The 24271-nt window shown below is 49.8% G+C and overlaps 7 protein-coding genes across 7 annotated transcripts; 2 read left to right on the top strand and 5 right to left on the bottom strand.

Moving 5' to 3' along the window:
* Positions 1-293: 293 nt before the first annotated feature.
* CDV56_100088 (uncharacterized protein) lies at positions 294-816 on the top strand (the record flags this gene model as incomplete). Its single annotated transcript, XM_026753707.1, has 3 exons — positions 294-431; positions 577-703; positions 761-816. 3 exons carry the CDS (start codon positions 294-296, stop codon positions 814-816), a joined length of 321 nt encoding a protein of 106 aa, XP_026613142.1.
* Positions 817-1109: 293 nt separating this feature from the next.
* Positions 1110-3780, bottom strand: CDV56_100347 (putative C2H2 finger domain protein; the record flags this gene model as incomplete). The annotated part of the gene is made up of 4 exons (XM_026753966.1): positions 1110-1947; positions 2003-2698; positions 2761-3024; positions 3080-3780. The coding sequence occupies 4 exons, from the start codon at positions 3778-3780 to the stop codon at positions 1110-1112; spliced, it is 2499 nt and encodes an 832-aa protein (XP_026613143.1).
* A 2243-nt stretch (positions 3781-6023) lies between these two features.
* On the bottom strand, positions 6024-9653 carry CDV56_101114 (putative C2H2 finger domain protein; the record flags this gene model as incomplete). Its single annotated transcript, XM_026754733.1, has 1 exon — positions 6024-9653. The coding sequence occupies one exon, from the start codon at positions 9651-9653 to the stop codon at positions 6024-6026; it is 3630 nt and encodes a 1209-aa protein (XP_026613144.1).
* A 2885-nt stretch (positions 9654-12538) lies between these two features.
* CDV56_102050 (uncharacterized protein) lies at positions 12539-16311 on the bottom strand (the record flags this gene model as incomplete). Its single annotated transcript, XM_026755669.1, has 2 exons — positions 12539-13424; positions 13745-16311. 2 exons carry the CDS (start codon positions 16309-16311, stop codon positions 12539-12541), a joined length of 3453 nt encoding a protein of 1150 aa, XP_026613145.1.
* A 2798-nt stretch (positions 16312-19109) lies between these two features.
* CDV56_102913 (putative NADH-ubiquinone oxidoreductase 178 kDa subunit) lies at positions 19110-19758 on the top strand (the record flags this gene model as incomplete). The annotated part of the gene is made up of 3 exons (XM_026756532.1): positions 19110-19223; positions 19289-19533; positions 19602-19758. The coding sequence occupies 3 exons, from the start codon at positions 19110-19112 to the stop codon at positions 19756-19758; spliced, it is 516 nt and encodes a 171-aa protein (XP_026613146.1).
* A 240-nt stretch (positions 19759-19998) lies between these two features.
* Positions 19999-21352, bottom strand: CDV56_103018 (protein-histidine N-methyltransferase; the record flags this gene model as incomplete). The annotated part of the gene is made up of 3 exons (XM_026756637.1): positions 19999-20649; positions 20723-21022; positions 21191-21352. 3 exons carry the CDS (start codon positions 21350-21352, stop codon positions 19999-20001), a joined length of 1113 nt encoding a protein of 370 aa, XP_026613147.1.
* A 576-nt stretch (positions 21353-21928) lies between these two features.
* Positions 21929-23356, bottom strand: CYS3 (cystathionine gamma-lyase CYS3; the record flags this gene model as incomplete). Its single annotated transcript, XM_026756864.1, has 4 exons — positions 21929-22510; positions 22563-23010; positions 23077-23162; positions 23234-23356. 4 exons carry the CDS (start codon positions 23354-23356, stop codon positions 21929-21931), a joined length of 1239 nt encoding a protein of 412 aa, XP_026613148.1.
* Positions 23357-24271: the final 915 nt, after the last annotated feature.

Here is a 24271-nt window from a genome sequence, read left to right on the forward strand (position 1 = left end):
TTGAGTTTATACGCGCTTTTGGTGGCATGGTGGCGGGTTGAATTACTTCAGCTTTTGAAATGGCAGTCAAAACGCGTTGGGTGATCCGCTCGGTTGCGTGATCCGCTCGCTTACCGATTACGTTATCATGTGATGGCTGAGTCAGTCATGTTTTCTCGTCCTCATTGGCAAATGATAATCAACTCGTTGGGTATCACTGGTTATATAATTAATGCCGGGTGAACGCCTTTTAGGATATACATCTCCTGTATAATTATTCAGTAGGGCGGAAGCTAATCAAAGGAGACATCAGAATGCTCTTTCGCTCGGCAGCCCAGCGCCTCTCAGCGTCCTCTCTCCCCCTCAGATCTGCCTCATCCAGTCGGAGAACCTTTACTTCCACACGGCCCGGGTTCAATGCTTCCAAAGGATCCAGTGCCTACAGAGAAGGGGTCAGTATTCCCCTTTCCTTGAACCTTCTTGGTGTCAGAGTGTCCTAGACTTTATGTCTGTATGCTTCTACATCAACTGCCCTAGAACAGACGAACCCCTCTACATGAATGCATTGCACGACTAACAAGCTAACTGAAATACCAGCTCGCCCAGTACAAGACCTTCGCGAGTCCCTTCGCCAAGGTGTTCTTAGGGGCCATTTTCACCTACCAGGTTATCTACTGGACTTGGTTGAAGCTAGAGATGGATGAATCCAAGTTCGAGAAAAATCGTAAGTTGCACTCGCTTGCTTTGCTGTCTGCTATGGTGTACCTCTAATGGCCAGTAGAAGAGGTCGCGGCTCTCGAGAAGAAAGCAAAGGAATTGACGAATGCTCAAAAGTGATGATGTCTCTCCTCCAGTGTCTTTCCTAAGGCTTTTTGTTTTGTCTGACTGTTCATTTACTGTACTATATACCTCACATGTCCCACGGAAATATCTTCAATCATCAATTGACTCTTTGATTGAGCTGATGGTATCTTCACCTAAAGGTATTCACTCATGTCTGCTTTGAGAATGACACAGTGTAACGTGAAATCATGTATAACTTGTGCTATTGTATATGACGAACATCACAGAAAGAACACTGTCCTTGATGCTGCAATCAAATGGCGGCCGCTTGGTTGTGAAAGTCCTATTCAGTTACCGAACGTGACATGACGGGCCCCCTTCGAGCTCCCTGGCTGTGGTAGCGGTATGCCTGTTCTGATTCTCCTCCTTGATTTGAATCCATCGTCTGCGTGGGACCCATAGGGAGCTACCATCGGCACAAATGTGTCAAATTTTCGTTTTTGTGAATTCCTAGGCTCGGATGAATCCTCCAGTTTAAACGACCTCTTTGAAAGAGAATTCTCCTCGCAAGAGACCATCTGCTGCGAGGTCTCCTGGTCGACAGCTATCCCATCATCGTCCAGGGCAGTGTCCGATAAGCAATCACTACAGCCGTCACCTTCATTCTCAGACTGGTCATCTGTGGCAAACGGGCTTTTATCCTCGTTTCCGCCGGCCATGCTTCTTCCCTTTGATTCGGCTCGTTCTTGGTTCTCGGTCGAATGGCAACAGTGCAGCCAGTCTCCAATCCGCTGCCCCCTGCGGAAGTGCTCGAAATCGATATGGTCGAAGCGCTCATTCCACGCTTCCCGACCCTGGCTGCGAAGAGGGATAATCTCCCTACAGAAGCCGCACCAAAATCGGGACTGTCCGTTTTCGCCCACGCGGTTATTCGCGATCGCAATTCGCACCCCTTCGTCATCGACGTGACGATGCTTCTTCAAATGCTGCACGAAGGCCTCTTGACGATAGTACAACCGCACGTATCGTTTCCCCTGCGTCGGATCGCACAAGGTACAGTACCAGCTTTGGATGTGATAATGCTGAGAGTTCTCATGCCGTTTCCAGTCCGCCTTGCTGCCGAATGTCTTGTTGCACTTTGGGAATGTGCAACCGTAGGGTCGCTCGTGGCGTTTCTGGTGTTTCCTAAGGCCAGGTGTCAGAATGAAATCGAAGAGTCGGGAAGGGGGTCAATACGGACTTCATCTCGCATCGCAAACGCGTTCGTTTCGCGCAGACTCCGCATTGGATCCAGTCTTTCTTGTCCGGTTCTGGATCGGGCACTTTCGACGTACTGTCGCGAGGTGGATCGGGCTTTTCATATAGACGGTCCAAAGCCGCAATCAATATCCGCTGGAGAATTTCCTTCTTTGGACTGCACAGCTCGGTACTAGAACCGGTCATATCGTCTACGTCGTATGCCTGCTGAGAATGCCGTCGAGGGTTGGAGTTCATCATTTTCGTCAGTGCATTGATCATATTAGTCGCAGCGTCCGCTATGAATTCTTCTATGTGCTCGTTCCTCTTGTTGTCTTGGTGCGCGATTGGCGGCTTTTGGTCTAGTGCTGAAGCCAAGTTGAGCGTGCCGAAGCTCGGCAGTTGAACTGTATCTGAAGTAGCCATGAGTGCGGTATCCACGGGTTCTTGGTCACGTTCCTGTTCGCTGGTGTCTTTGATCGGGCTCAAGACGTGATCTTCGTTCTCTGGCGATCTTGCTCTGGTGAGCTTCTCGTCCGCGACGTCGGGAACACACGGAGTCTGATTCAGATCTTCCATCACCCAGTCCGGTTCAGCCGGCAGCTGCGTTTCTGGAGTTGAGTCTTTCTCAGACATGTGGTCGACTGCAGCAAGCGGCAACTCACTCGCTTGCATGCTACTATTGTACCACTCGTGCGACCTAGATTTGCTTTAATATCACGTCGCTGAATTTTCATGGTCAAATGAAGAGAGCTAGCTCACCTCTTCAGAAGCTCATCGGCGTCTTCATCCTCGTGCATTCGCAAAAGGTGTTGACGGAAGTTGTCCAGTCGAGGCCATCTCTTATGTCTGCGGGGACAATTGCGCCCAAAACACAAGTACAGAATCTTGGGTCCGCGTTCCGGTTCTTGTTTGTGGACACATTTCTTGTGTCGCGCTAGGTCATTGATGGTTCCGAAGCCCTCCTTGCGGCTACAGTTAGGTTGATCGCATTTGAACAGCCTCCGATGTCTTGCCTCGTGTTTCCTATGCCCGTCAGTCTCAGCATGGTCTGCACGGCGCGTGGCTATCGAAAACAGACCTTTTGTCGGATGGACATTTTCCTTTCCAAATGCAGTTGGGATAGTCGCACGTAATCTCATCATCGCAAGAAGCATTGGGTGGTGCTGTTTTCTCTGCGACATCACCATAGCCTGATGGCCCCAGATCGAACGTTGACATTCCATCGTCCAGTTCATGCTCATGCGCTGCCAAATAAGGACTGCAAGCCGAGTCTACCGCGAAGGAAGACGCAGCTATCGAGCGCGTGGTACAGCTTCGACTGCCGTATCCTGAATCACCCGATGCAAGCCCGTTGTACTGGCTGTCATTTTCCGAGGGGGTGCTGTACTGCCCGGTGGAGCACCTGCGGTCAATGTAGTCATTGATCTGGTAGGGTTTTCCCATGGGCTGGAGATTGAAAGCCGACGGGTTGAACGGGACTCCAGTCACCTGGAGCGGATTCCAAGCATCCTGACGATGCAACAGCTGAGGCGTATGGTACTGGTGGTAGTCCAAGTAGTTCGGAGCCGGCGACAGCGACGAGGGCGACGCGTGATTGCTGCCATATGGCAGCCAAGGATGGAGTATGGAGGAATGTTCATGAGGGAGAACAGCCGGGTCGGCGCCGAATTGAATACCAAGAAAAGAGGCCGGGTCGCCTAACGCGATGTGAGAGGAAGCTGTCGAGCCATCTATCGGGTGATCGCCAGGCGAAGAATTCGGCATTATCCGAGTCCCCATGATGCCCTGCAGGACATCACTGGAATTGTCCCATTTGGGTTTACTAGAATTTGAAGCCTGGATGTCATTCGACACATAGTCAGCCTGTCTGTTTTATTTTCTTTTTCGTTAGATGTTCTCCTTGTATTGAGAAGTGAAATGGCTCGTTCAAAAAGAGGGCATGATTACATACGCTCATAGCTGCGAAGACGGACAGAATCACCCTATCGGGAAGATGGACCGAGCGACGGGGTTCAAAGAGTCCAGCCACTCAAGCTGACAGTCTCAAAGACCGTGTCACGCTGGGTCTTAGCGAGAGTTCATATAGATAGTAGGAAGTGGAGCATAGGGAGACCGAGAGCTGAAGAATACAGATGCAGGGGGGAAACACCAGACTGCGCTATTTTCTGACCCTTTTCGAAATGATCATCTGAGCTAACGATGAGGGAGAATTGGCACGGACTAGTGGAGTAGATGAAGGGAAAATGGAAGTGCCTGGATACTGTAGTATCGTTGTCGGTGTGGATTGGAATGGATATACGAGGAGTATCTGTTAAAGGCTTAAAGTCTAGCAATAGCAAGAAGCCAAAAAAAAAAAAGAAGGAAGACTAAGTCGAGAGAGGCGAAATCGGTCAACGACCGCAATAAATCGGGAATAGAAGATGAGAGGGACAGGAGGATAAGTGAATCACACTTGGGCTGAATTGATTGATGCGGCACAGGAAAAAGAAACGTGATAGTTGATGCAGTCGAATGTCACTGAGCAACACGGATTGGAAGACAAGGAGAGGGTGAAAGAGTACCACACGCGACGACAAGAGAGAGAGAGGAGAGAGAGAAGACGCAAAGGAAACCAGAAAAAAGATCATCAATCAAAGAAGGCTGTCGACTGTCGAGATTCGGTGTTTAATATGACACCCATTTCACCCGATGTCTATCCCTGTACTGATGCTAGTGCTGTAGCCTGTATGGATCAGAGAATCCATCAACACCTGAGATGCAGCAAATCTCAATCTGCAGGAAAAGATGAAGATCAGTTGGGATTCAAGAATGATGGATTGATCGTTGATGAATGATGATCAACCTCCTCCCTGTCATTTCCCACATGGTCGAGCCATTATTTAGGCACAAAGAGGCACCATGTCGTGCCAGGAATGATGGAATGTGCCCTTATTCGCAGGAACAATCCAACTGAGATTCACTGCGAATAAAATAAAATAAAATACATTCAGGAATCAGAACTGCCACATAAACTTCGTCATCTGCATTCCTTTCCTCGCTGCTCGAATACTTCGTTATCGACTACTGCTTACGGCTGGAGAGAGAACGCGTCCTGGCTACGTCAGGCTGTAAGGTGAAGGAGAGATCAGCACGCCAACTCCCAACATGACCAATGGTTGGAAGATAGATCAATGGCCAGATGCTCCCTGCATACATACTGCCCTACAAATTGAAGAGGATCTAATGCAGATGCCAAGAACAAAGAAAAAAGAATGAGTTGACCTGATGGTGGCAGTGCCGGTAAGGGCTTGCATTGACTTTCTACTGTTGGCATGATCATCCTCATTATCTTGACGCAGAACTAGAAGGCTCACCTGCAATCCATGGCACGTCCGGACACATCCTACTTCATCCCTCGCAGATCGGATCTACTCACCGACGGAGCAGTGTATCTCAAACTGTCAATAAGGTCGCTAATGACAGGTACTCAGACCAGCTGTGGCCTCACTTTTTCGAGATCTTCTTTTGACTCGTCAAATCTCGACTGACATTCATTCCTGACAGACTATCAACCGACCCACAACCCGATATGGCGAAGAAGTCCTATGGAGAACTTCCAGGTAGTACTAAGGAGAGAAGCTTGTGTTATACATATATGAATCTGGTGAAAATATCCCATCCTGCCCCAATTCAAACGCCAAAACATCGGCAATCCAAATTCTTTCCAGATCATTCGGCTACAGGAAAGGCCAAAAAAGACACTCAAGAGAAGACAATGACCGTACAGTATCGTCGGGGGGGCTTCCACCGACTTTCGTCAATCTCATCAACAAATCGAAAGGGCAAAGAGAACGCAATCTCACTAAGATAATTAAGATCCCTTTCCTAAATACGGTCGAATGCTAACATGGTACGGTCGGGGTATCATGCACCAAAAATAAAGAAGAGAAGATGGAGAAAGGAGAAAGGAGAAAGGAAGGCCAAGGATTCAAATTTCAAAGTGCATATTTTTGAATCCAGCACAGCGGATGATCATCGTTGGCTTAAAATTGCTGGGAATAACCCACGGAGCCATCGTATGAATACGATGTGGCTTGCGTGATCTGGCCCTGGTAGGCCTGGTCGTTCTCCACCGGAGGGGGTGACATATGCAGTGTGCCCTGAGGATCATACGTCGCGTGCATCTCCGTGGGTGAGGTGCACAGCTGATACGGATTCCGCAACACACTCAGCTCCTGAGTCGTCATTCTGGGTCGCGGCCCGACGTTCAGCAGGGGCGGGTAGGTGACAGAGTTCTGATGAACAGGCACGAAATGTTGCCCCGCGAGATCCGCCTGGGATCCGTATGCAGCGTACGCGTTCAATGACTCTGGTTCAGCCGATAGAAACCCTTGATGCAGGGTTGTGGAGGTCGGTGGGTAAGTGGGATTCAAAAATCCAGCAGGGGGCTCGGAACCTCCGGCTTCAAAGTTCATTGGCGCGTCCGATTCGACTTTGATGCTATTCAGATCAGGTGAAAAGGTGGTGGCTTCGTGCGCGGCCGGGCCAGGGTAACTGACTGCTTTTGGGGCAACGCCGCCAGCATCTACGTGGGAAGACAAATGTCGTTCTTGCACTAGCGCCAGAACAGGCATGGCAATCTGCTCCATGTGCTTGGCCAGATGAACGGTGAGTTTTTTCCAGCTGCTGCAGACGTTACCGCAGAAGCGGCAGGGTTCCTCCCGCGGTCCCTTGGAGGTATCATGACGACACTGTTCCACGAGCTCCCACAACTGCTCAACTTCTCGCTCACGACTGCTTTCTTCTTCGTGTGCTCCAAATGCGACCGGGTCCTGTCGGTTGCTGGCGCCCACGCCTTTCGTCTTCGTCTTCTTGATCTTGGGCTCGGGCATCTTATGCTCTCGGACGAGATGCTGTACGAAATTGTCCTTGCGGTAACATGTGTGATGGCAATCAGGAACGGTGCAAGTCCACCATTCAAGTTTCCTGTGCCGTTCGCTCTCATGTCTGACCCAGTCCGCCTTTCGCTTGAACGACTTGGGCTCGTTACAGTGCGGGAATGTGCAAGTAAACGGCTGCACATCTTCGTGGACATGCTTCGTCCAGTCGGAGGGCTTCTGGAACTTTTTCACCTTGAAACATATGGGGCACTCGAATTCGGCCGGAAGTCGCTTCACAGGCGGTAATGGGACGCCTGGAGGAAACTGCGCCGCTGTTACAGCATTCTCTCCAAGCGCGGGAGGTTCATCATTCGGTCCGCCGTGCCGGGTGATCTGGAACTGGGTATGTGCACCTTCGGAGTCATGGGCTCCAGCGCGCGCGGCCAGTATCACGGCTTCACCTCCCTGTGCGAAGCAGAATTTACCCGCCGAGCAGGTTTTCTTGCTGACGGCATGAGTATGGTTCATTTTATGCTCAACCAACTTCTTGTATCTGCGAACCTGCTCGTTCGCGAGACGGTCGATCAGTGCAGGATCCAGACGAGGATTCAGCTGTGTGATCTGGGCCTTGAACCCTTCCATTGTAGGCACAGGTAGACGGGCGAGAACCGGAAAGTCCATCACCAACCCTTTCTCCTCGGGCATATCGTCGTCTTCCTCGCCGTCATCTCCCGTTTCAACAGGTTGGCCTGACGCCGCCTGCTGGAGACCATGATTGTCAGTCGTCAAGGTTCGTGAGTAGCCAATGGTGGGAACTGGCGGGCCTCCGTGACTGGTCATCAAGTCTATCAGACCCGGTGCAGGACACCGCGATATTTCACTCCGACTGCGCGTCCGGCCAAACTTGTTCCACGGATTAGACGTTGATTGTGGGGAGACGGCGCTCAGGGAGTCTCTGCCTCCAATGGCCGCCATCTGGCCGGCAATCGCAATGACGGCACCACCTGTACTAAGGCCGGGAGACTTTGGGCTTCGCCCAAGGCTGAGTTTCCGGTGCGGGAAACTATCCTTTCTGGAAGGCAGGCCTTTGACCTCATTGTCCTTGGTGGGGGTTTGAACGTTAGGCTGGATTAGGGACAAGTCTGACAGCGGTCTCTTTAATGCACTGATTGATGTTTTTCGTGGGAAGAACTTCCTTAGGCTACTCCGCCTTGCGTGTTTCTTGCTCGAGTCCTGGCTGATAGACAAGTTGGCAAATGAACCCCCCGCACCAATGATACTATTCACTTCCACTTCACTCATAGGCCGCGTACCCCAGGTTGCATAACGTGACACGGCATCTATTTCTCGAGCGCGTCGTTGGTATTCCACCATAGCGGCGCTGGCGGTTGATGGCTGCATCTGAATTGATCTGGGAGTAGCGTCGTGAACCGGGTCCTGCCATGGGCGAGTTGCCAGAAATTGATGTGGTGCCGGCTCTCCGTCCGCGGGGTTGGGCTGGTCCTGCTTGGGCGAAACCGCAAGATCTTCTTGAGTCCATCTCACTTCATTGACACTGGCTGCGAGCGATCCCGAATCGCTTGCTTCGGCCTCAGAGCCATTGCCACTGAGCTCCTCGTCGCTGCTCTCATGGATCAAAGCACCGGGTCCAGGAATGGCCGGCCCGTAAGTTCCCAATTGCAGGTTGAAGTAGTCCTGTTGTGGCGCTGGGTCTCCGGCGCTCCTCGCCCTGCGTCGTGTGCCAGCTGGTACTTTGCGGCCGCGGGTAGGAGGGCTGTCGTCTCCATTTTCGCTATTGGCGACGCTTACCGTAGCCGACCATGACCGGATATCCGCGTTCTTCTCTTCAAGCCGTCGCTGTGATTCTACTTCATTGGGACTGAGGATATATGTGTCATCGCGTGATGTAGGGGCGACACCGGCCTGGCCAGTAGCGCCATCGGGAAGCCAGGAGCCATCGTGCGCGCGTGCGATCGCTTGTTGAGAAGTCTGCCATGAGGCATTTTGATTCCCATCCTCTGATTCTCCGCCGGGCGAAAGGTGTGTGGAAGACTGGCTCGGCCGCCGTCCGATGGAAAATGTCTCTCTGACTGGGGAATCACCGCGCGAGTAGCTTTCGATCATAACAATTGGGCTTCTTGCTCTGGCAGCATCTGACGAAGGATGGACATTCAGGCTGTTGTTCAAGGGAGCCGTGACTATGGTAAGCATCTGCCCCGCATGCGATTGGGATTCATTGTTTCTTTGATTGGTCAAGTCGGACGCAGGACTCGGGTGGTTGGTCCGGTCCGGGGTTAGGAGCTGGGAGGTGACCATGGTTGGCTGAGAGAGGGCCACCGATTCCGACTCCACGGATCGAGACTCATCAGGTACAGCCATGTAGGATGCATTCATATTATGTGGCCATGCGTTGAGATATGAGTGCAATTCCATATTAATACTTCCCGGTGGATTATCGCCGTTTGGCGATGCATGGGCACTCAGGTCACTCGAAAAGTCCTCGACGGGACTCAAAAAATCCGAATAGGAGGTCGTGTAGTCTGTCGTATGAAACGAAGCTGTTTCAGCACCCTGCGCGGAATCGCTGTTCGGGTGGTGATTGTAAGGAGAGGCCGAGACCTCACGCTGGTCCTGCTGGCCCGGCTCTGGGGTCAATCTGATGCCGGAAGATTCGAAAACATCTTGCTCAGGGTCCAACGGAGCGGAAAGATAGGGATCTGAGAATTTTGAGTTTGGAAACCCCATGTCGGTCGGGGATTCGCTGCGGACCAGCTGGGGAGATAGCGCCGACATGGTTGCGGTGGTAGAATTGTGCTTCGCAGAGACCTTTCTCGCTTCCTGGTTGATCATAAAGTCAACAAGATCCGAGATGACGCTCTCCGGTAAAGCATGTCTGGATTCATTGAAAGTCAACTTTGACGGTCATTGCAAGGACGACGCAGGGAAGCAGTAGTAAGGAGTACCTTATACAATAAGTCCAAGCAGAATTGAAAATTGAACGAGCGGGATCAGGAGTTGCTCTTTCTATGTAGTAGCAAGTGTATTACAAGACAAGCCACTTCGATAGTTAAAATTGTAGTACTGTATGTAGGTTGGTTCAGTCGCAGGAACGTGGAGACTGGAGAATGATTCGCTGCTCAGGTCAAACGAAGGCAGGACCGAACTATCAGTAAAGGACGACAATGCGGGAAAGCGAAGAATGAGTAAAGGTCAAGCAAAGGAGAAGAAGTGAGTGGAGTCGTAGAAGAAAAAGTAGCATGAAGCTAGAGGGGCAGAGAGTCAAGTCACTCTGTGCCTGGAAGAGGCTCTGCTCAGCTGCCGCAGCCGGGGGGGGAAGAGAGTGGTGGAGGGGAAGTCAGGAGGAGAGTAGATAAAGGATTGCGAGTAAAACAAGTTAATAATAACCTTGGAGGGAAGAACAGACACAGAGGCTAGATGACTGACATAATAGGTAATAATAATTATACGTAGTTATTATGATCTGATGGTTATTACCCTGGTGTATCTGTTGTAGCCACACTTTTTCCCTGGTCAGGAAGAAAGCCTTGCGGCTGAGAGGAGGAAATTCCTCGACGACTGAGCCACAGCTGGCACACGATACTTCCTGCAAAGTACTCCGTAGTATCTAACCTCTCAAGAGATTATAATTAGCACTTTCAACGCATCATGCAGCAATCTGGACGATAAGACGAAGGAGCCAAGAGCATTGTATTATTAGTATTAATATGGCAGGTCTTTGGTAACTGTTTTCGCCCTCGCAGGAAGCCAAATGACGCCGGCGTCAGACTTTCGGCGCATCGTCGACCAGTAAGAGCAAAGCGGGGTATTATTAGGAGGACTGTGTATTTATTTGGGGGCACTTGAGTGTCGTTGAAGGGTTGAACAAGTATTCATTATTCTGCCTTATATCATAGGCAGGACGCTTATTATAATACGCAGATACTTGCAAAGGTGTATATATACGCGGTGGAGGGGTACCTATTTACTACTATCTACTCCCTAAATGTGCGCAGTCATGGAGGTACGGTAATATCTTAGGTTGTCTTGGCGAACTGGGATATGGCCTGGGATCTCAGACTCTAACTGCCTGGACCTGGTACTGATCAACTGCTTGAACTGCATCTTGCTGATCGATATTTCATTCTGTGCATCTAGCAGACTGGACCAAACTCATGGAACGATTATTTGTTGCGATCCAAGACTCAAGCGGGAACTCCTGGGTCTTCCCATGGGTCGGCAGCATCCTTATTTAATCTCCACCGCTGATGCTCCACCGACACAAGGATAGCCTGGAGCAGACAGAGAAGTTTAACATCCACAGAGGTGAGGATCAGTGAAACTGACCCCTGCATTGCTCCCTAGAACTAGTGATACTACAATTTGAAGTCAGAACTACTTTCATGGTTCGATAATCCACCCACGGAAAAGCCTAAGTATCGTCCTACCTATTTATAACCTACCTATGTCTGGAGGTCCCAATGTATGCCTGAGGTGTCAATATCATGCCAGTCAGCCCTGCCTGAGGCTGTGCAATATGCACCCATCTTTCTCCCATCACCATCGCCTTCTGCCCCCTCTAAGCCTCATTTCGCCAAACTTCGAAGAAGAAGAACGTTGCTCACCATGCAGTAGTCACTGGCCGAGCCTCCAGATTCCAGATCCCGATAATATCACTGTCATCCAGGAACCTCCTCAGTCTGATCGAGCCCATGGCTCCCACTCTCAGGCCCTTGATTAAAGCTACGCATAGACACTTGAAGCTGCAAACAAGCATTGAAGTCAAAACAAGCTTTTGGTTCATTGAGACAAGTAACCAGACCCTTCTTGCCTAGTTGTCCCACTAATAATCGGCGCTGAGCCTCTGACATCACAATGAGTGGCGGTGCTGAGCTCTGAAACGACGACCACCTCACACCTCATTCCGGGCAATAGTAAGATTGCTCTTGACTGAGACGCTCAGAGCAGCCTTGGAGGGAGTCTATATCTTCATTTTCGTGGACATGAGCAGAAGGAAAACGCAGTGACATGTATTTAGAGATTTGGAAGCTTTTGAAACCCTATACTCCGTGATACACAGGCAGACTATCTGACAACAGAATAAATAAGCGTTCCCTGATAAAAGCCAGGTGTACATCTCTCAGACCAAAGAACAACCATGCTCACAAATACTATCATAAAAAAAGGTCTGCTCCTCCGCAGGCAATCATGCGTATCTCAATCCACGGAATCAGTGGAGTTACAAAGTCGAGTTAAGACAAGAGGGTGGATATACCCGAAATAGTCAAAAAAGAGAAAGAGAAGAGACAAAATACAAAAATAATGAGCAAGGAAGAGGTAGGAATGCAGGGAATCTCTCCATCAACCAGGAGGCAGAGAAAGCCAGAAGAAACTGAAACCGAACGATGGTCAGAACAAAGGGAATTAAAACGAATGAAGGTAGGGGAGCAATAAGCTCCAGTAATCCAGAAGATGACAACATGGAAAACAATGGTCAAGCGAAGAATAAAGACAAGAACAGAAGAAAAGAAAGTAGAATCACACCCGAAGGAAAAAAAACATCAGACATAAACAAATTTCTCGATCAGCAGCATCGGCTCAAATATCTAGAGCTCCATGCCCTCAAAATTCATCACACATGCACGACATTATCACCTTCAACAACTCTATGATACGAGCAGTTATCCTTGTGCAGTGACTTCCACCGAGCGGAGTGATCCTCTTGAGCCACGACGCGGCGAGTCCTCTCCACTGGCCAGTGTTTCGGTCGACTTCTTCGCAAGTTCCTGAAGACGCGCCATCACAACCGGCGAGTCAGAATACAAGACAGTCCCTCTTGAGTACGTGCAAGGACTGGCCTTTTCCTCATCCTCGGCGAAATCCTCGTGTGCAGCCTCCCGGGTAATCTGAGGGAAAGTCCGCAAGACGACATGTCGACTGGGGTCGTTCCTGGGACTGGCGCTGCCCTCTTTCGGGGTCCCGTATTCGCCCCAGCCATCATTAGAAACGCCTTCGGCATCCGGAGCCGGAAGGCTAGCCAGAATCAGTTCTCGTTCTACACGAGCCAGTCTCCAGGTCTCGGCCGCGAGTTTAACAATTTTGCGCACACCGATGAGCAGGGAATCGAGATGTCGTGGGTCGGCGAAGTGTTTGAGATGATCGATGATTTCGTCGACAATCACCGCGGCCACGACGTTGATCGACTGTTTCGCGTCCGATGTTGTATATGCTGCCTTCAGTGTCTGCTGCCTCCAGAATGCTTCCCGTCTGACGGACTTGCGGCGAATATCCATTGAAAGCATCTGGAAGAAAGTGTCCGCCTTGTCGTATCGCCTGCCCAGAGTGAACAAAAACGGCTGGAAGATCCGGTAGGTCAAAGTCTTTGAGATGACATGCTGTACATATGCTGAACGCAGTTCCCGCGACGCTGGCGTATTATCAAGGAACGACGGTAGCTCCGGAGGTATCTTAGACAAGATGTCCTTGGGAGGATCAATCGGCAGGTACGTGAAATGCTCCTTGGACAAGGAAACGATAAGACGAGAGAGCTGGTCGAAACAGTCCAAACTAGATTTGAGATTCTTATCAGAACAGGTACATTTATAGCGTTATCGACATCTCATCGTGATCATTCTATAGACGAAACAATAGAGACAAAGAAAGCGTCAAGAGACATGTATATGCGCTGAAAAGATATCGACAAAGGGAAGAAGAAGAGACATAAAAGAGCGTGGAGTTTCAGTCTGGTCGAAAGAAGAAGAAATAGTGATAGAAATGAAGACGAAAGAAGAGCCAAAAGAGAGAATATGGACAGAAAGTAAATATCAATAGATGAAAAGACAGTCTGGCGCTGATGAGATGATGTCTCAATGCACTAGGTCACTTACAAGAATGAGTCTCCCTTGGTGCTCTTGAGATCAGTTGCTTCTCCAAGACTGTGGAGTGTCTTCCTCAGCCTTTCGCAATCCTTGCCCAAATTGTCAATCGTGGTGCGCATCCCCTCAACTGCACGTTCAAGCTGTTGCTCCTTCAGCAGATTGTCTTCCTCCAGCTTCTTGTTCTCGCGCTCGCAGTTGGCCAGCTCTTCACACTTCTCGGAAATCCGAGCCTCCAAGTCAGTGCGTTCTTCAGTCCAGCGCTGTTCCTTTTGATCCAGCTCCTCCTGCTTCTCATCGAGTGCGTTCTTCGTGGAGTTTAATTCAGTCTGAGTCGACTCCAACTCCGCAACCTTGGCGTCAAGCTCGGTCTTGGTCGACTCCAATTCGGTGACTTTGGATCCAAGCTCCTCCTTCGTAGAGGCCAGTTCGACTTCCTTCGATTCCAGTTCAGTCACTTTGGAGTCGAACTCGGACTGCAGGGCATCGTGCAATTCCTGTATTTGTTGTTTCTCCCTCTCGTATTCTGCCTTCATCGCCTCTTGCTGGTCGAGTAATTCCTTCTCCCGAGCCTCCAAAGCTTCCGCCGCAGCTTTCTCGTCTTCGGCCTTGATTTCCTCGAATAGCTCAGTCAACTCTTGCTTCTGATTTGCAAGAGCTTCGGCCCTCTCCTCCTTCTGACGTTCCAATTCCTGCTCGTGCGCCTCCCGCGCTTCTTGGATGTTCGTGTTCAGAGCGGCGATCTGCCCTTCCAGTTCGGATTTCGTTTGCAAAAGCTCCTGGTTGGACTTTTCCGAGTCCGCGAGGCTCTCTTCAATGTCCTTCCTCTTCTCCTCGAGGTTGCCTAGTTCCATTCTGAGTTCGTTTATGGTATTCTTCAATTTCGTTGCTTCCTCTGCACTCTCGTTCGCTGCCTTTCTCATCTGATTCTGCAGCGCTTCGATGTAGAAGTCCTTGTGCATCAATTCCTGTTCATGCTGACTTTCCATTTGCTTAAATTCAGCCTCTCGGGCTACAAGCTTGCTTTTTGTGTTCTTGTACCCACTGAGCAAGCGGTTGATGTCCGGGATAGCATCTTGGATTCGTTGCAGAAGCTCAACAGGCTCGTCGTGCTCCTGAGGGGGTGAAATGGTCCCCCTGTCATTCACACCGTGCCCATTTGGCAACCCCATATCACGGAGGGCTTGGAAAGTCGACGCATAGTGAGGATCTATTGAGCCGCGAGGGGTCGGATGCATATTTGGAGAAGGCTGGTGATAGTAAGGAGCATAAGGAGGCAGGTAACCGGCAGAACTCAAGACAGGTGATTGATAAGCGGTGGCATAGCCAGGAGCGATTGAGTGAGGCGCGCTGGGAACTGGCGGGGGAGGTCCTAACGGCGTAGCGTGTGGCGAAATCGCTGGAGACATGTAGGCACGAGCAAGCGGGCTGCTGACCTTTGCAACGGGAGAGGCCGGCTTCGAGGCATATTTTTGCGCGGGAGACGCTGGCTTCGCCATGGGGGAGGCAATCCGTTGAGTCGGAAAAGCAGTAGGGTAGACGGGCGAGGCGGCTCTATACTGAGACGATGCAGACTGTGGAATGGGCGAAGATGGCTTTGATGCAGGCGAAGCTGTATGAAACGCAGGAGAGGCAGGTTGATTGACAGGAGATGCACTATGTTGCGCAGGTGATGCCGGTTCTGGGGCAGGCGAGGCAGTCCGGAAAACAGACGAAAATGCTTCCGGTTCGGTAGATGCTGCTACAGGTGCAGGAGATACGGGTCGTGAGGACGAAGCAGGGTCCAGTGCTGGCAAAATGGCTTGGTCCGCAGGTGGATTGAGCTCTTGTTGAGGATGAGGGAAATCGACTTCGGCTTCTGAGGAAGGATTTGGCGCCAATGAAGCGGGATTCGAGCGAGGAGACGCCGCTATGTACTGAGTTTCCGTCAGAGACGGTGACGGCAACGGAAATGAAGAAGCTGCTGCTGCTTCGGGAAACATGGGGGTCTGAGGTGCTGTGACTGGGGTCGGCTCTGGGGGCTCTGCAGCGTCACTCTGCCCACTTAGACCGTCGTTTGGCTCAGGGTTCGTCTCAACAGCCTCCACCAGAGGGTCCGGTGCCGCTAATTCCTCCAGAATGGACTCGTGAGTCGCTTCAAAGATGTTCTGCACATCGTTCAATGCCTGCGGCTGACTCGAGAAACCGTCTTTGTCCAAGTTCGTCGATGACTGAGGGACTTCCCAGTTTTCAACCACAGCCGAGGCTGTCTCTGCAACAGGTTGAGGGTGCTCCAGTTCTGGTACTTGTTCCGGGCCCTGTCCGTATTCTGGGGCAGGTTCCGGGACAGACTGCAGAAGAAGATTTGATTCCGGTTCGTGAATTTCGGCTAGCTGAGGTTCGCCTTCGACCTCAGCTTGTGGCTGCTGATCTTCTTGCTCGGAAGGAGGCTCGACGTCGACCTCCGGTTGCGGCTGTTGATCTTGCTGCTCGACGGAAGGGGGTTCAGAGGGGTTTTCAGACGCTTCTTGGTTCTTCCCCTTCTTATTCTTTTGCTTCCCTCCGGGTTTGCCTTTGCTCTTCTTGCCTGACCCCGCCATTGTGGTAGAGTGAGGCGTGGCCGAGTGCGAACTGTGGAAGAAGACGTGTTCCCAGTAGGTTGGTTTCTGATGTAGTAGCGATAAGTGTGTCAGCACGTACTCGATTGGGTCGCTGCTGCTTCAGAACTGTACATTTGCAAGCGCGTTCGGCGGGGGTCTTAAGATATACACTGACTTGATATGGAAACAGAAAGCTATAGGTCGGAGTTGATCAATCAGAAGAAGGAAGGCGAGCGATCAACGATCAGGCGACTATGGGAGTGATGTAAAAATAAGCATGCATTCGGGGAGAAAAGAGATGAATTCCTAGGCGCAGTAAAGGCACGCGGTGGGCACAAATAGTTGGGCCACACGAAGACAGTATCACACGGTGTCAGGAGTTTGTTCCGCAAGCAAGCAGACTATTTTGGAAACCAAGTCTGATGCCTACTGCGCTGTGTTTGGAGCAACTGAAATGCGTGGGACAAGATATCAATGAGGAAAGGAGTCAGAGAGGAGATCAGGCCAGCTAATAACCCTGTCTTGAATCAAGCCCAAAACGACGCAGTTGCACACGAGAAGGATGTCAACCAGCCTCTCTGAGGCTGGACGAGGCAGAAAGCGGACCGAACCTTAGTCCAATACTAAATCAGTATCCATATTCCATGGGTCCTTCGAGTCGCACCAGTACTGGTAGTTAGGCGAACTCAACACCGCCGTTCTGGGTGTTAAACCGGTAATTGTAATAATTGTAATTTGTAAGGAATGGGTCCGAATCCATCGGTTCCCTACCTGCATGACCGGACGATCTTGGTGCAGGTGAAAGGCGTTGGGCATCAAAATGAGACTGCATCTTCCGGAGTGGCAGGATCAATCATGAGCTAGAATGGCACCTCGGAAGGGTGCAATTTGAACCAATTGAGAGAAAAACAAAAAAAAATTGTCAAAGCTCACACGCGACACACGGTGGACTAGAGACCAGTTGGATTTTGTCCTTGAGTGCTTCATTTTTGCCCATGGTGAAACTGCAAACAGGCGTGTCCTGCAGGTAGCTGCCTGTACAGTCTGTACTCGAGAGACCAAGAGGCAGGGAACAGGATGTGGGGTTTCCACGCTAGAGACAACTGGAGAATGAAGATCGATGACATGTCCCCTTTGATATCCAGACGTTTTGAAGCCTGTCTTTATTAGCAACAGGGAGAGTCCAATGACATTCGGCCCGATGGGAGCAGTGGGGAGCGCCAGTGTAAATGTGAGGCAGTTAGTTACTCAGTTAGCATCTCCAAGCGAAGCATCGACAATCCAGTACTTAGCAGCACCACCTATTGCGGTGTGTACTTCAGAGTAGCCATTGTGAATGCGACAACGCAGAGACCCGCCTTTTTGATGTGTATGGAGCAGAAGTCAGTATGATAGGTTCGAAATCTTGGAGCTAGAATAATCCTGAAGCGTAGCCTGAATGGATTAGTTCATTGCAGCACGTGTTCTGTGCCTGTGAGATGTAACGATCCGCTTTCTTGGGAGGCCGTATCTAAACATATCCAGGCGGTCGAGGTGGCTGGGCATAGATAACCGTTGATTCGAGCGACGAAGAAGACAAAAATACTCGCTTTGAGCCTTGGTTCATCGGTTGTTGGGTATGAGAAGGAATGAGTTGTTGTTGTTTTTTATTAGCATCCTCTGATTATCCATGCCCAAGTACTCCGTACCGGTGATGACTACTCCGTACCTAGGATAGGCTGTACTATCCATGAAACTCACTTGATGCCAGATAGGTTTAGCTCTAGGGCCCAAGATTAGGGCATCAGATTCCTGCTTCATGAGAGGTACAACAGAACAGGAGAACAGTAAGCGAATATCAAGGCTAAGCATTGGGAAGAGGCCAAACTACCTTGTCTTTAAGGAGTACGCGATCTTGATTGAGAATATTCGAACAGTCTGGTTACTTAGCAGATGACCAGGTAGAAAAATGTGGCAAAAAGTCAAAAAATGGTCCCTACGAGGGTCGAACTCGCGACCTTGGCGTTATTAGCACCACGCTCTAACCGACTGAGCTAAAGGACCAGCTTGATGGAGATACTCATCATCTATTGACATATAAGGCTAATAAGAGTTCAAAAGGGTGCAAGGCTAAATATGGCCTTGGCCAGAAGAGAAGCTTCTAAGAGCCGAGAATAATGAGATAAGGGCTCAGTTCTCCCAGCGGCTGCGAGGCTAATGTGATATGGATTTTTCCAACATATTATCATAGAAGCCAATAGAGCAATCGAGGAGGTCGATAGATAGGTCCTGATGTATTGACCTAGTATGCCTATTGTTTGTGCCATGGTTGAACTTTGACGGTTTCCAGTGTACATTCATCAAAAATAGCGACAGAACTGGAAAGACTGGGGAAATCCTGACGTCGTTGTGACCAGTTCTTGAATAATAGCGACATCGTAGGCTATTTCGACGCCGCCCCAAGTCCTTTCGAACAGCCTCCTTGGACCAATATTGGCACAAGATTACGGAGTAGGTATCCGGCATTAACACTGTAACCTCAGCAATTGGGCGAAAGATTGTCAAATTATATCCGCCCGAAAACTCATGTCGAGCGAATAATATTCCCGTACTCTTCTTCCTTCAGTATATGCCTAGTAGACATTGGAGATTTCGTTGTTCTCAGCTATCGAGTTATCAGTAGACTTTGTTGCGCTAAGCTTAGAAGGTAGGGTCATGTGATGTCCGCCGAACCGCCCTCGCGCTGCTTTCAACCTCAAATCATCCGGCGACGGCATCATCGTCATTAATCGGCATTGCCAATTGTCTTCCTTCACAACATGTCTTTTGCCAGACAATCAGTCGCTTCGGCGCGGCAGCTGCTGCGCAATCAGCAGCCTCGTCGCTTTGCGTCTCATACCGCTCATGCCGAGCCTGTGAACGAGAGCTTCGGCGTACGTTTGATCTCCCTACAACAGAAATCCTCCTCATCGCTGACCGACCTCCTTGATCTCTACAGCGCAGCTTCTACGTTACCTTCGGTGCTTTCGCCTCCGCCTACGTTCTTTACCGCCTGAGCAAGTCCAATGAGGAATCAGGCTCGCAATCGTGGATTTCCAACCTCATCGGAAAGTGGACTCCCTCGGAGAAGGTGTTTGAGGAGAGGAACGCCATTCACACAGTACTTATGGAGAAGGCCGCTCATGATCGCCACCTGCTCCAGTCTCAGGGTCCTAGAGCCACTTTCGAATTGAAGCAGCCCGAGTACGTTCATATAGTTCCCTGTGTCCCGCTCAGGCACGAGCTAACGCATGGATTTCTGCATTTTCTAGAGTCAGCTTCAATACATCTCCTCCTTACAATGTCCCTGCTGGCTTGTCCGTGGACCTGAGTGCTGTAGTTGCTCATTACGAGCAGCAGAACAAGCAGATGGAAGAGTCCCGCGTCGCTCGGATGAAGGACGGCAAGGTTGTGTCTCTATATGACTAGACAAAATTGACTCTTAGTCCAATTTCCTTTTCAAGCAATGTCGGTGGTAGACATGACTAGGGGGCGTGTTGTACATATTACAGACTCATCTATGGTAGCCCCTCCAACAGTTCCTTTTGCCGTTTCATTGACAAGTCTCGTTTTATCACCGATTCCGATGAAGACGCCGAAACATGGTCGACATTGCCTGGTAGTCCCTATGGTCATGCTAATATGTATGCCCCGCTCCCAATGTATTGATCAGGTACTGCTGAGCGCAATCTTCAATATCACTCGACCAACCCCTTCTGAGTTGATATTCACCTGCTCCTCCATATCCAGGCCATTGCCATTGACATCTTTCAGCACCATCAGAAACTCGTCTACCCCACCTCCGACACCGAAATAGACCTTCTTCGCTGCTATAAGGGCTTTGCTCCGCACTCGTTCGGTTCCAGACCGGCGAAGCAAGGCAACCAAGGTCTCGGAGAAAGGCGCCAGCGATGCCGGAGAGTATATCGTCTCACTCGCAAGAATCAATGTTTTCCCTTTGCCCTGTCCGTAACTGGAGAATACCAAGTCAACAAAGGCGGGGGACCAGGCACCAGAAATGAACTCGAAGGTGATGTTCCGGCTTGCAAGATCTTTCTGGAAGCTCTCCAGGAGCTCAGGCGTGATGTCTAGTTCTTCTTCATTAGGCTGGTCCCCGGACGAAGTTGCCTCCCTTGAAGACGTATCCCTATGCGTGGCTATGTAGTTCCAAGTCAAAAGCAGATTCGGAAGCGTGACTAGGCGAAGGACGGCAGAATTGTAATCTGCGAGTGTGAAATGGATCTTGTTCGTCGCTGAGTCTGCTCGACACAATGCTTGCGCGAAGAGAGTCAGTGACGGTACCGCAGTCCCAGCACCAAGCTATTTTCCCTGTCAGCGTCCATTCGAGCAATAACTGCATCCCGAAGTAGGATTAAATGGACGAACTACGGACCTCAATAACATGCTGGTCCGCATCCTGATGAGACAGATCTTCACTAACAACCAATTTGGCAAGATCCAATGAGCACTCCCATGTCTTGAAGCCACCTTCGTAGAAATTGGGCTTGATATCCCCCTTCTCGAGCCCAGAGATAAGTTCCTCATTCTCATGGTCTGCACTGTCTTCAGCCATAAGCTGGGTTCGAATGTCGAAGACTTCTCGACGTGCAAGGGTGAACGTCCTCTCATCCCCATGAGGAGATGCATTGATTACGAGCTTGTTGTATGATATTTGCGATGGCAATGTAGAGATCTAGAATATCGTTAGATTGAGTATATGACCGACCATAGATTTCCCTTCGCCGTCCTTTTTTTCTCTCTCGCTCTCTCTCATCTAATCCGTTGCCTTCAAGCGCGATCCGTATCTGTAGGTATCCGACTACCTAGGAAGAAATCTAACAGAGTGATGGATAGAACTTACCCATTCTCCCATATCATGCTTCTGAGGCTCAATTAATCTTCCAGTAAGCTGGTTGCTAGCATGTTCCACAGCATTCATCTCTCTCTCATCAACACCATTGAGATCGTTCTCATCAATGTCGATGTCATCCCCGGAGAAACCGAAGCTGAACGCCGATGTCATTGTGTGCTTATAGAATTATTTCACTTCCAGGTATTCAATTGATAAGGTCTTCTCTACGCAAAGACTCAATTGATCTTGAACAAACTTTATCCGGCTGGTTTCTGGGAGAAGCTGAGCACAATATGACAACACTTTCATAGATTCTGAATACAGCAGGTGTGATTGTCTTTAGCAGACAATTATCAAAATAAGAATGACTGCCTTTGATTCGTGAAAACTGAAGAGTCACAGCGTCAAAATCTAGTTCTTGAAGACATGATCCAAAAATTTGCCGAGCAATATATTGATGACTAAGCACACCTACATAACTTAGTAACTATTAACGACTACGGAAATAGTACTCATGCCAGTTGCGAACCAGTAAGTGAAAAGGTAGTATGGTAGTCTATTATCATATCTCTATTTCAATGGAATATCTATGCTAAAATTCTGGCGTGGGAACTGGAAAGTCTAGCCCCAGCCCACAAATCGAAATCGCATTGACATGACAGTTTGTTGTCTTCGTATGTTCGAAAATCTATCATTTCAGCATTATAATGTCGTCTAAATCTTGATTCACTCGCATAACGGGAAACTCTAAGAAGATCCGTTCTCCACCTGCTGGCTAGCGAGAACAGCCTTCTCAAGAGCCTGGAGCGTATCGGCCTTGAGATCCTCTGCATCTTCAACACCGCAACTCATGCGGACGAGGTCATCGAAGACACCAGCTGCCTCACGCTGATCCTTAGGAATGCCGGCGTGCGTCATGCTCGAAGGAACTTCGCAAAGACTCTCCACGCCGCCCAAACTCTCGGCAAGAGTAAAGACCTTGGTGTATTGGCAGAAAAGATGAGCGGCCTTCTGGCCTCCCTTGATACGGAAGCTCAGCATACCGCCGCCCATTCCCTGGCGGTGCTGCTTGATAGCAATGGCCCGATGGGGATGTGAGTCAAGTCCCGGGTAGTTGACGGAGATAACATGAGGGGAGGACTCGAGAGCCTTGGCGACGACTGTAGCGTTGGTCGTCGCCTCGCGGGCACGCAGATGAAGGGTCTTGAGGCCACGGTGAGCGAGCCAGCAATCGAAAGGAGATGGAACGGCTCCAATGGCGTTCTGCAGGAATGTGAGACGCTCCTTCAGACTGTCAGAGTTGAAGGCTGCGACGCCCATGAGAACATCCTATATTTGGTCAGTAAGCTGCGTTACCTGAAGGAGATGTGCTACAACGTACTGAATGACCGTTGATGTACTTAGTGACCGAGTGCACGACGATATCGGCTCCGTGGTCCAACGGATTCTGGACATAGGGACTCATGAAGGTGTTGTCAACCACCACAATAATACCATGCCGATGCGCCACGGCTGCTACATTGCGAATGTCGACCAAGCCAAGTGTGGGGTTGGATGGGGTCTCAATCCAGACCAGCTTGGTCTCGTTGGGTCGAATCAATTCCTCCACGTCAACTTCAATGCAAGGTGAGAATGTTACATGAACACCGTGGGCCGAGGCGACCTTTGTGAAGTATCTGTGGGTTCCGCCATACACATCGGACACCGAGACGACGTGAGAGCCTGCAGCTAGGGACTGAAGGATGGTAGCGGTGGTCGCCGAACCGGATGAGAAGGCCAGTGCGTATTTTGCGTGTTCGAGGGCCGCAACAGCCTGCTCAAAGTTATCCCTAAGAAACGTTAGCGCCTATACATTCGCACGATCATCTCAATTGTCTCCCAAGGCAGTCACCAACCGGTTTGGGTTCGAGCTTCTGGTATACTCATAGAGACCAACGGGGTTACCGACGCTGGTTTGCGCAAATGTTGTGGAAAGTGAAATCTATGTTAATGGTTAGTTCTTATCTTTCTCCATAAGTGGCGATGGATGCAATGCAATCCATTTGAACTCACAGGAGCAATGACCGCGCCAGTGGTGGGATCATGAGGCGCTCCAGCGTGGACAGCTAAAGTGCCAAAGCGGCGGTCCTGTGCAGCTGCGCCATTCTGAGAGGGGCCGTTGGAGGATGCAGTCATTGTGAACTGTCAACGAGGTTGAAGACGATTCGAGGGGTATATAAAAATCAGGGGGAGAAAAGAGAGGAGGAGAGAAGGAATATAGATGGATCAAATTTTATCGATAACCGATTTATTCGATCTAGTCTAGTTATCAGGGACTGAAAGAAACAATCAGAGGAGATGGATGTATGATCACTCCAAAAAAATCCAATGAGGCGCCGCTCCAGCGTCCTCGTGTTTATAAGAGTCAGCAATTGACAATTAATAATAACAGAAAACAATTGATAGACTGGAATGTGCGACGGAGAAACACAGACTCATCAATGATTGATTACAATTACTCTCCTGCACGTCGGACTCCGATTTTTCTTTCTGAAACTCTCTTCGAATTTCTTTTACGTTGCACTGCAGAGCCACAGGGCGGATCTTGTCTCCATCTGGACCAGACGTTTCCGGCACTAACCGAGCATGTAGATTCAATTGATAATCAGATCCAGGACAACATGGATCTTGCAGATATACTCCGTATCGTCCGGATAGATTTTAGGTAGGTGTGTTGGAACTTGGTTGCTGACAAGAAGAAGATGCCTGCAGCGATGTTTCGTGTGTCTGCAGAGATTGTCTCTATCCTTCAGTCTGAAAAATCATCATCACAATCTACAACTAGTTACTTAGTAGTTATTATCCCCTGATGACAAATGGGCTTGAAGATGGTAAGCTTATTCTCCGTGTTCGTGGAACATGCTGTCATACATTCCAATGAGGTGATTGACGGTACAACTTTACTCTACATAAGTACCTTAGTACATTTTCATCTGGATCGCGTCATTCTGAAACTTTTGTAATCATTTCTTGACTATTATCTCATGTTTATCATGCGACGGGCAATACGTTCAGTACTGCCCTGCCCTCTATTCTAGCAACGCCATCGAT

This window comes from Aspergillus thermomutatus (assembly GCF_002237265.1).
Source record: "Aspergillus thermomutatus strain HMR AF 39 chromosome Unknown NODE_139, whole genome shotgun sequence".
In the NCBI taxonomy this organism is placed as follows: Eukaryota; Fungi; Ascomycota; class Eurotiomycetes; order Eurotiales; family Aspergillaceae; genus Aspergillus; species Aspergillus thermomutatus.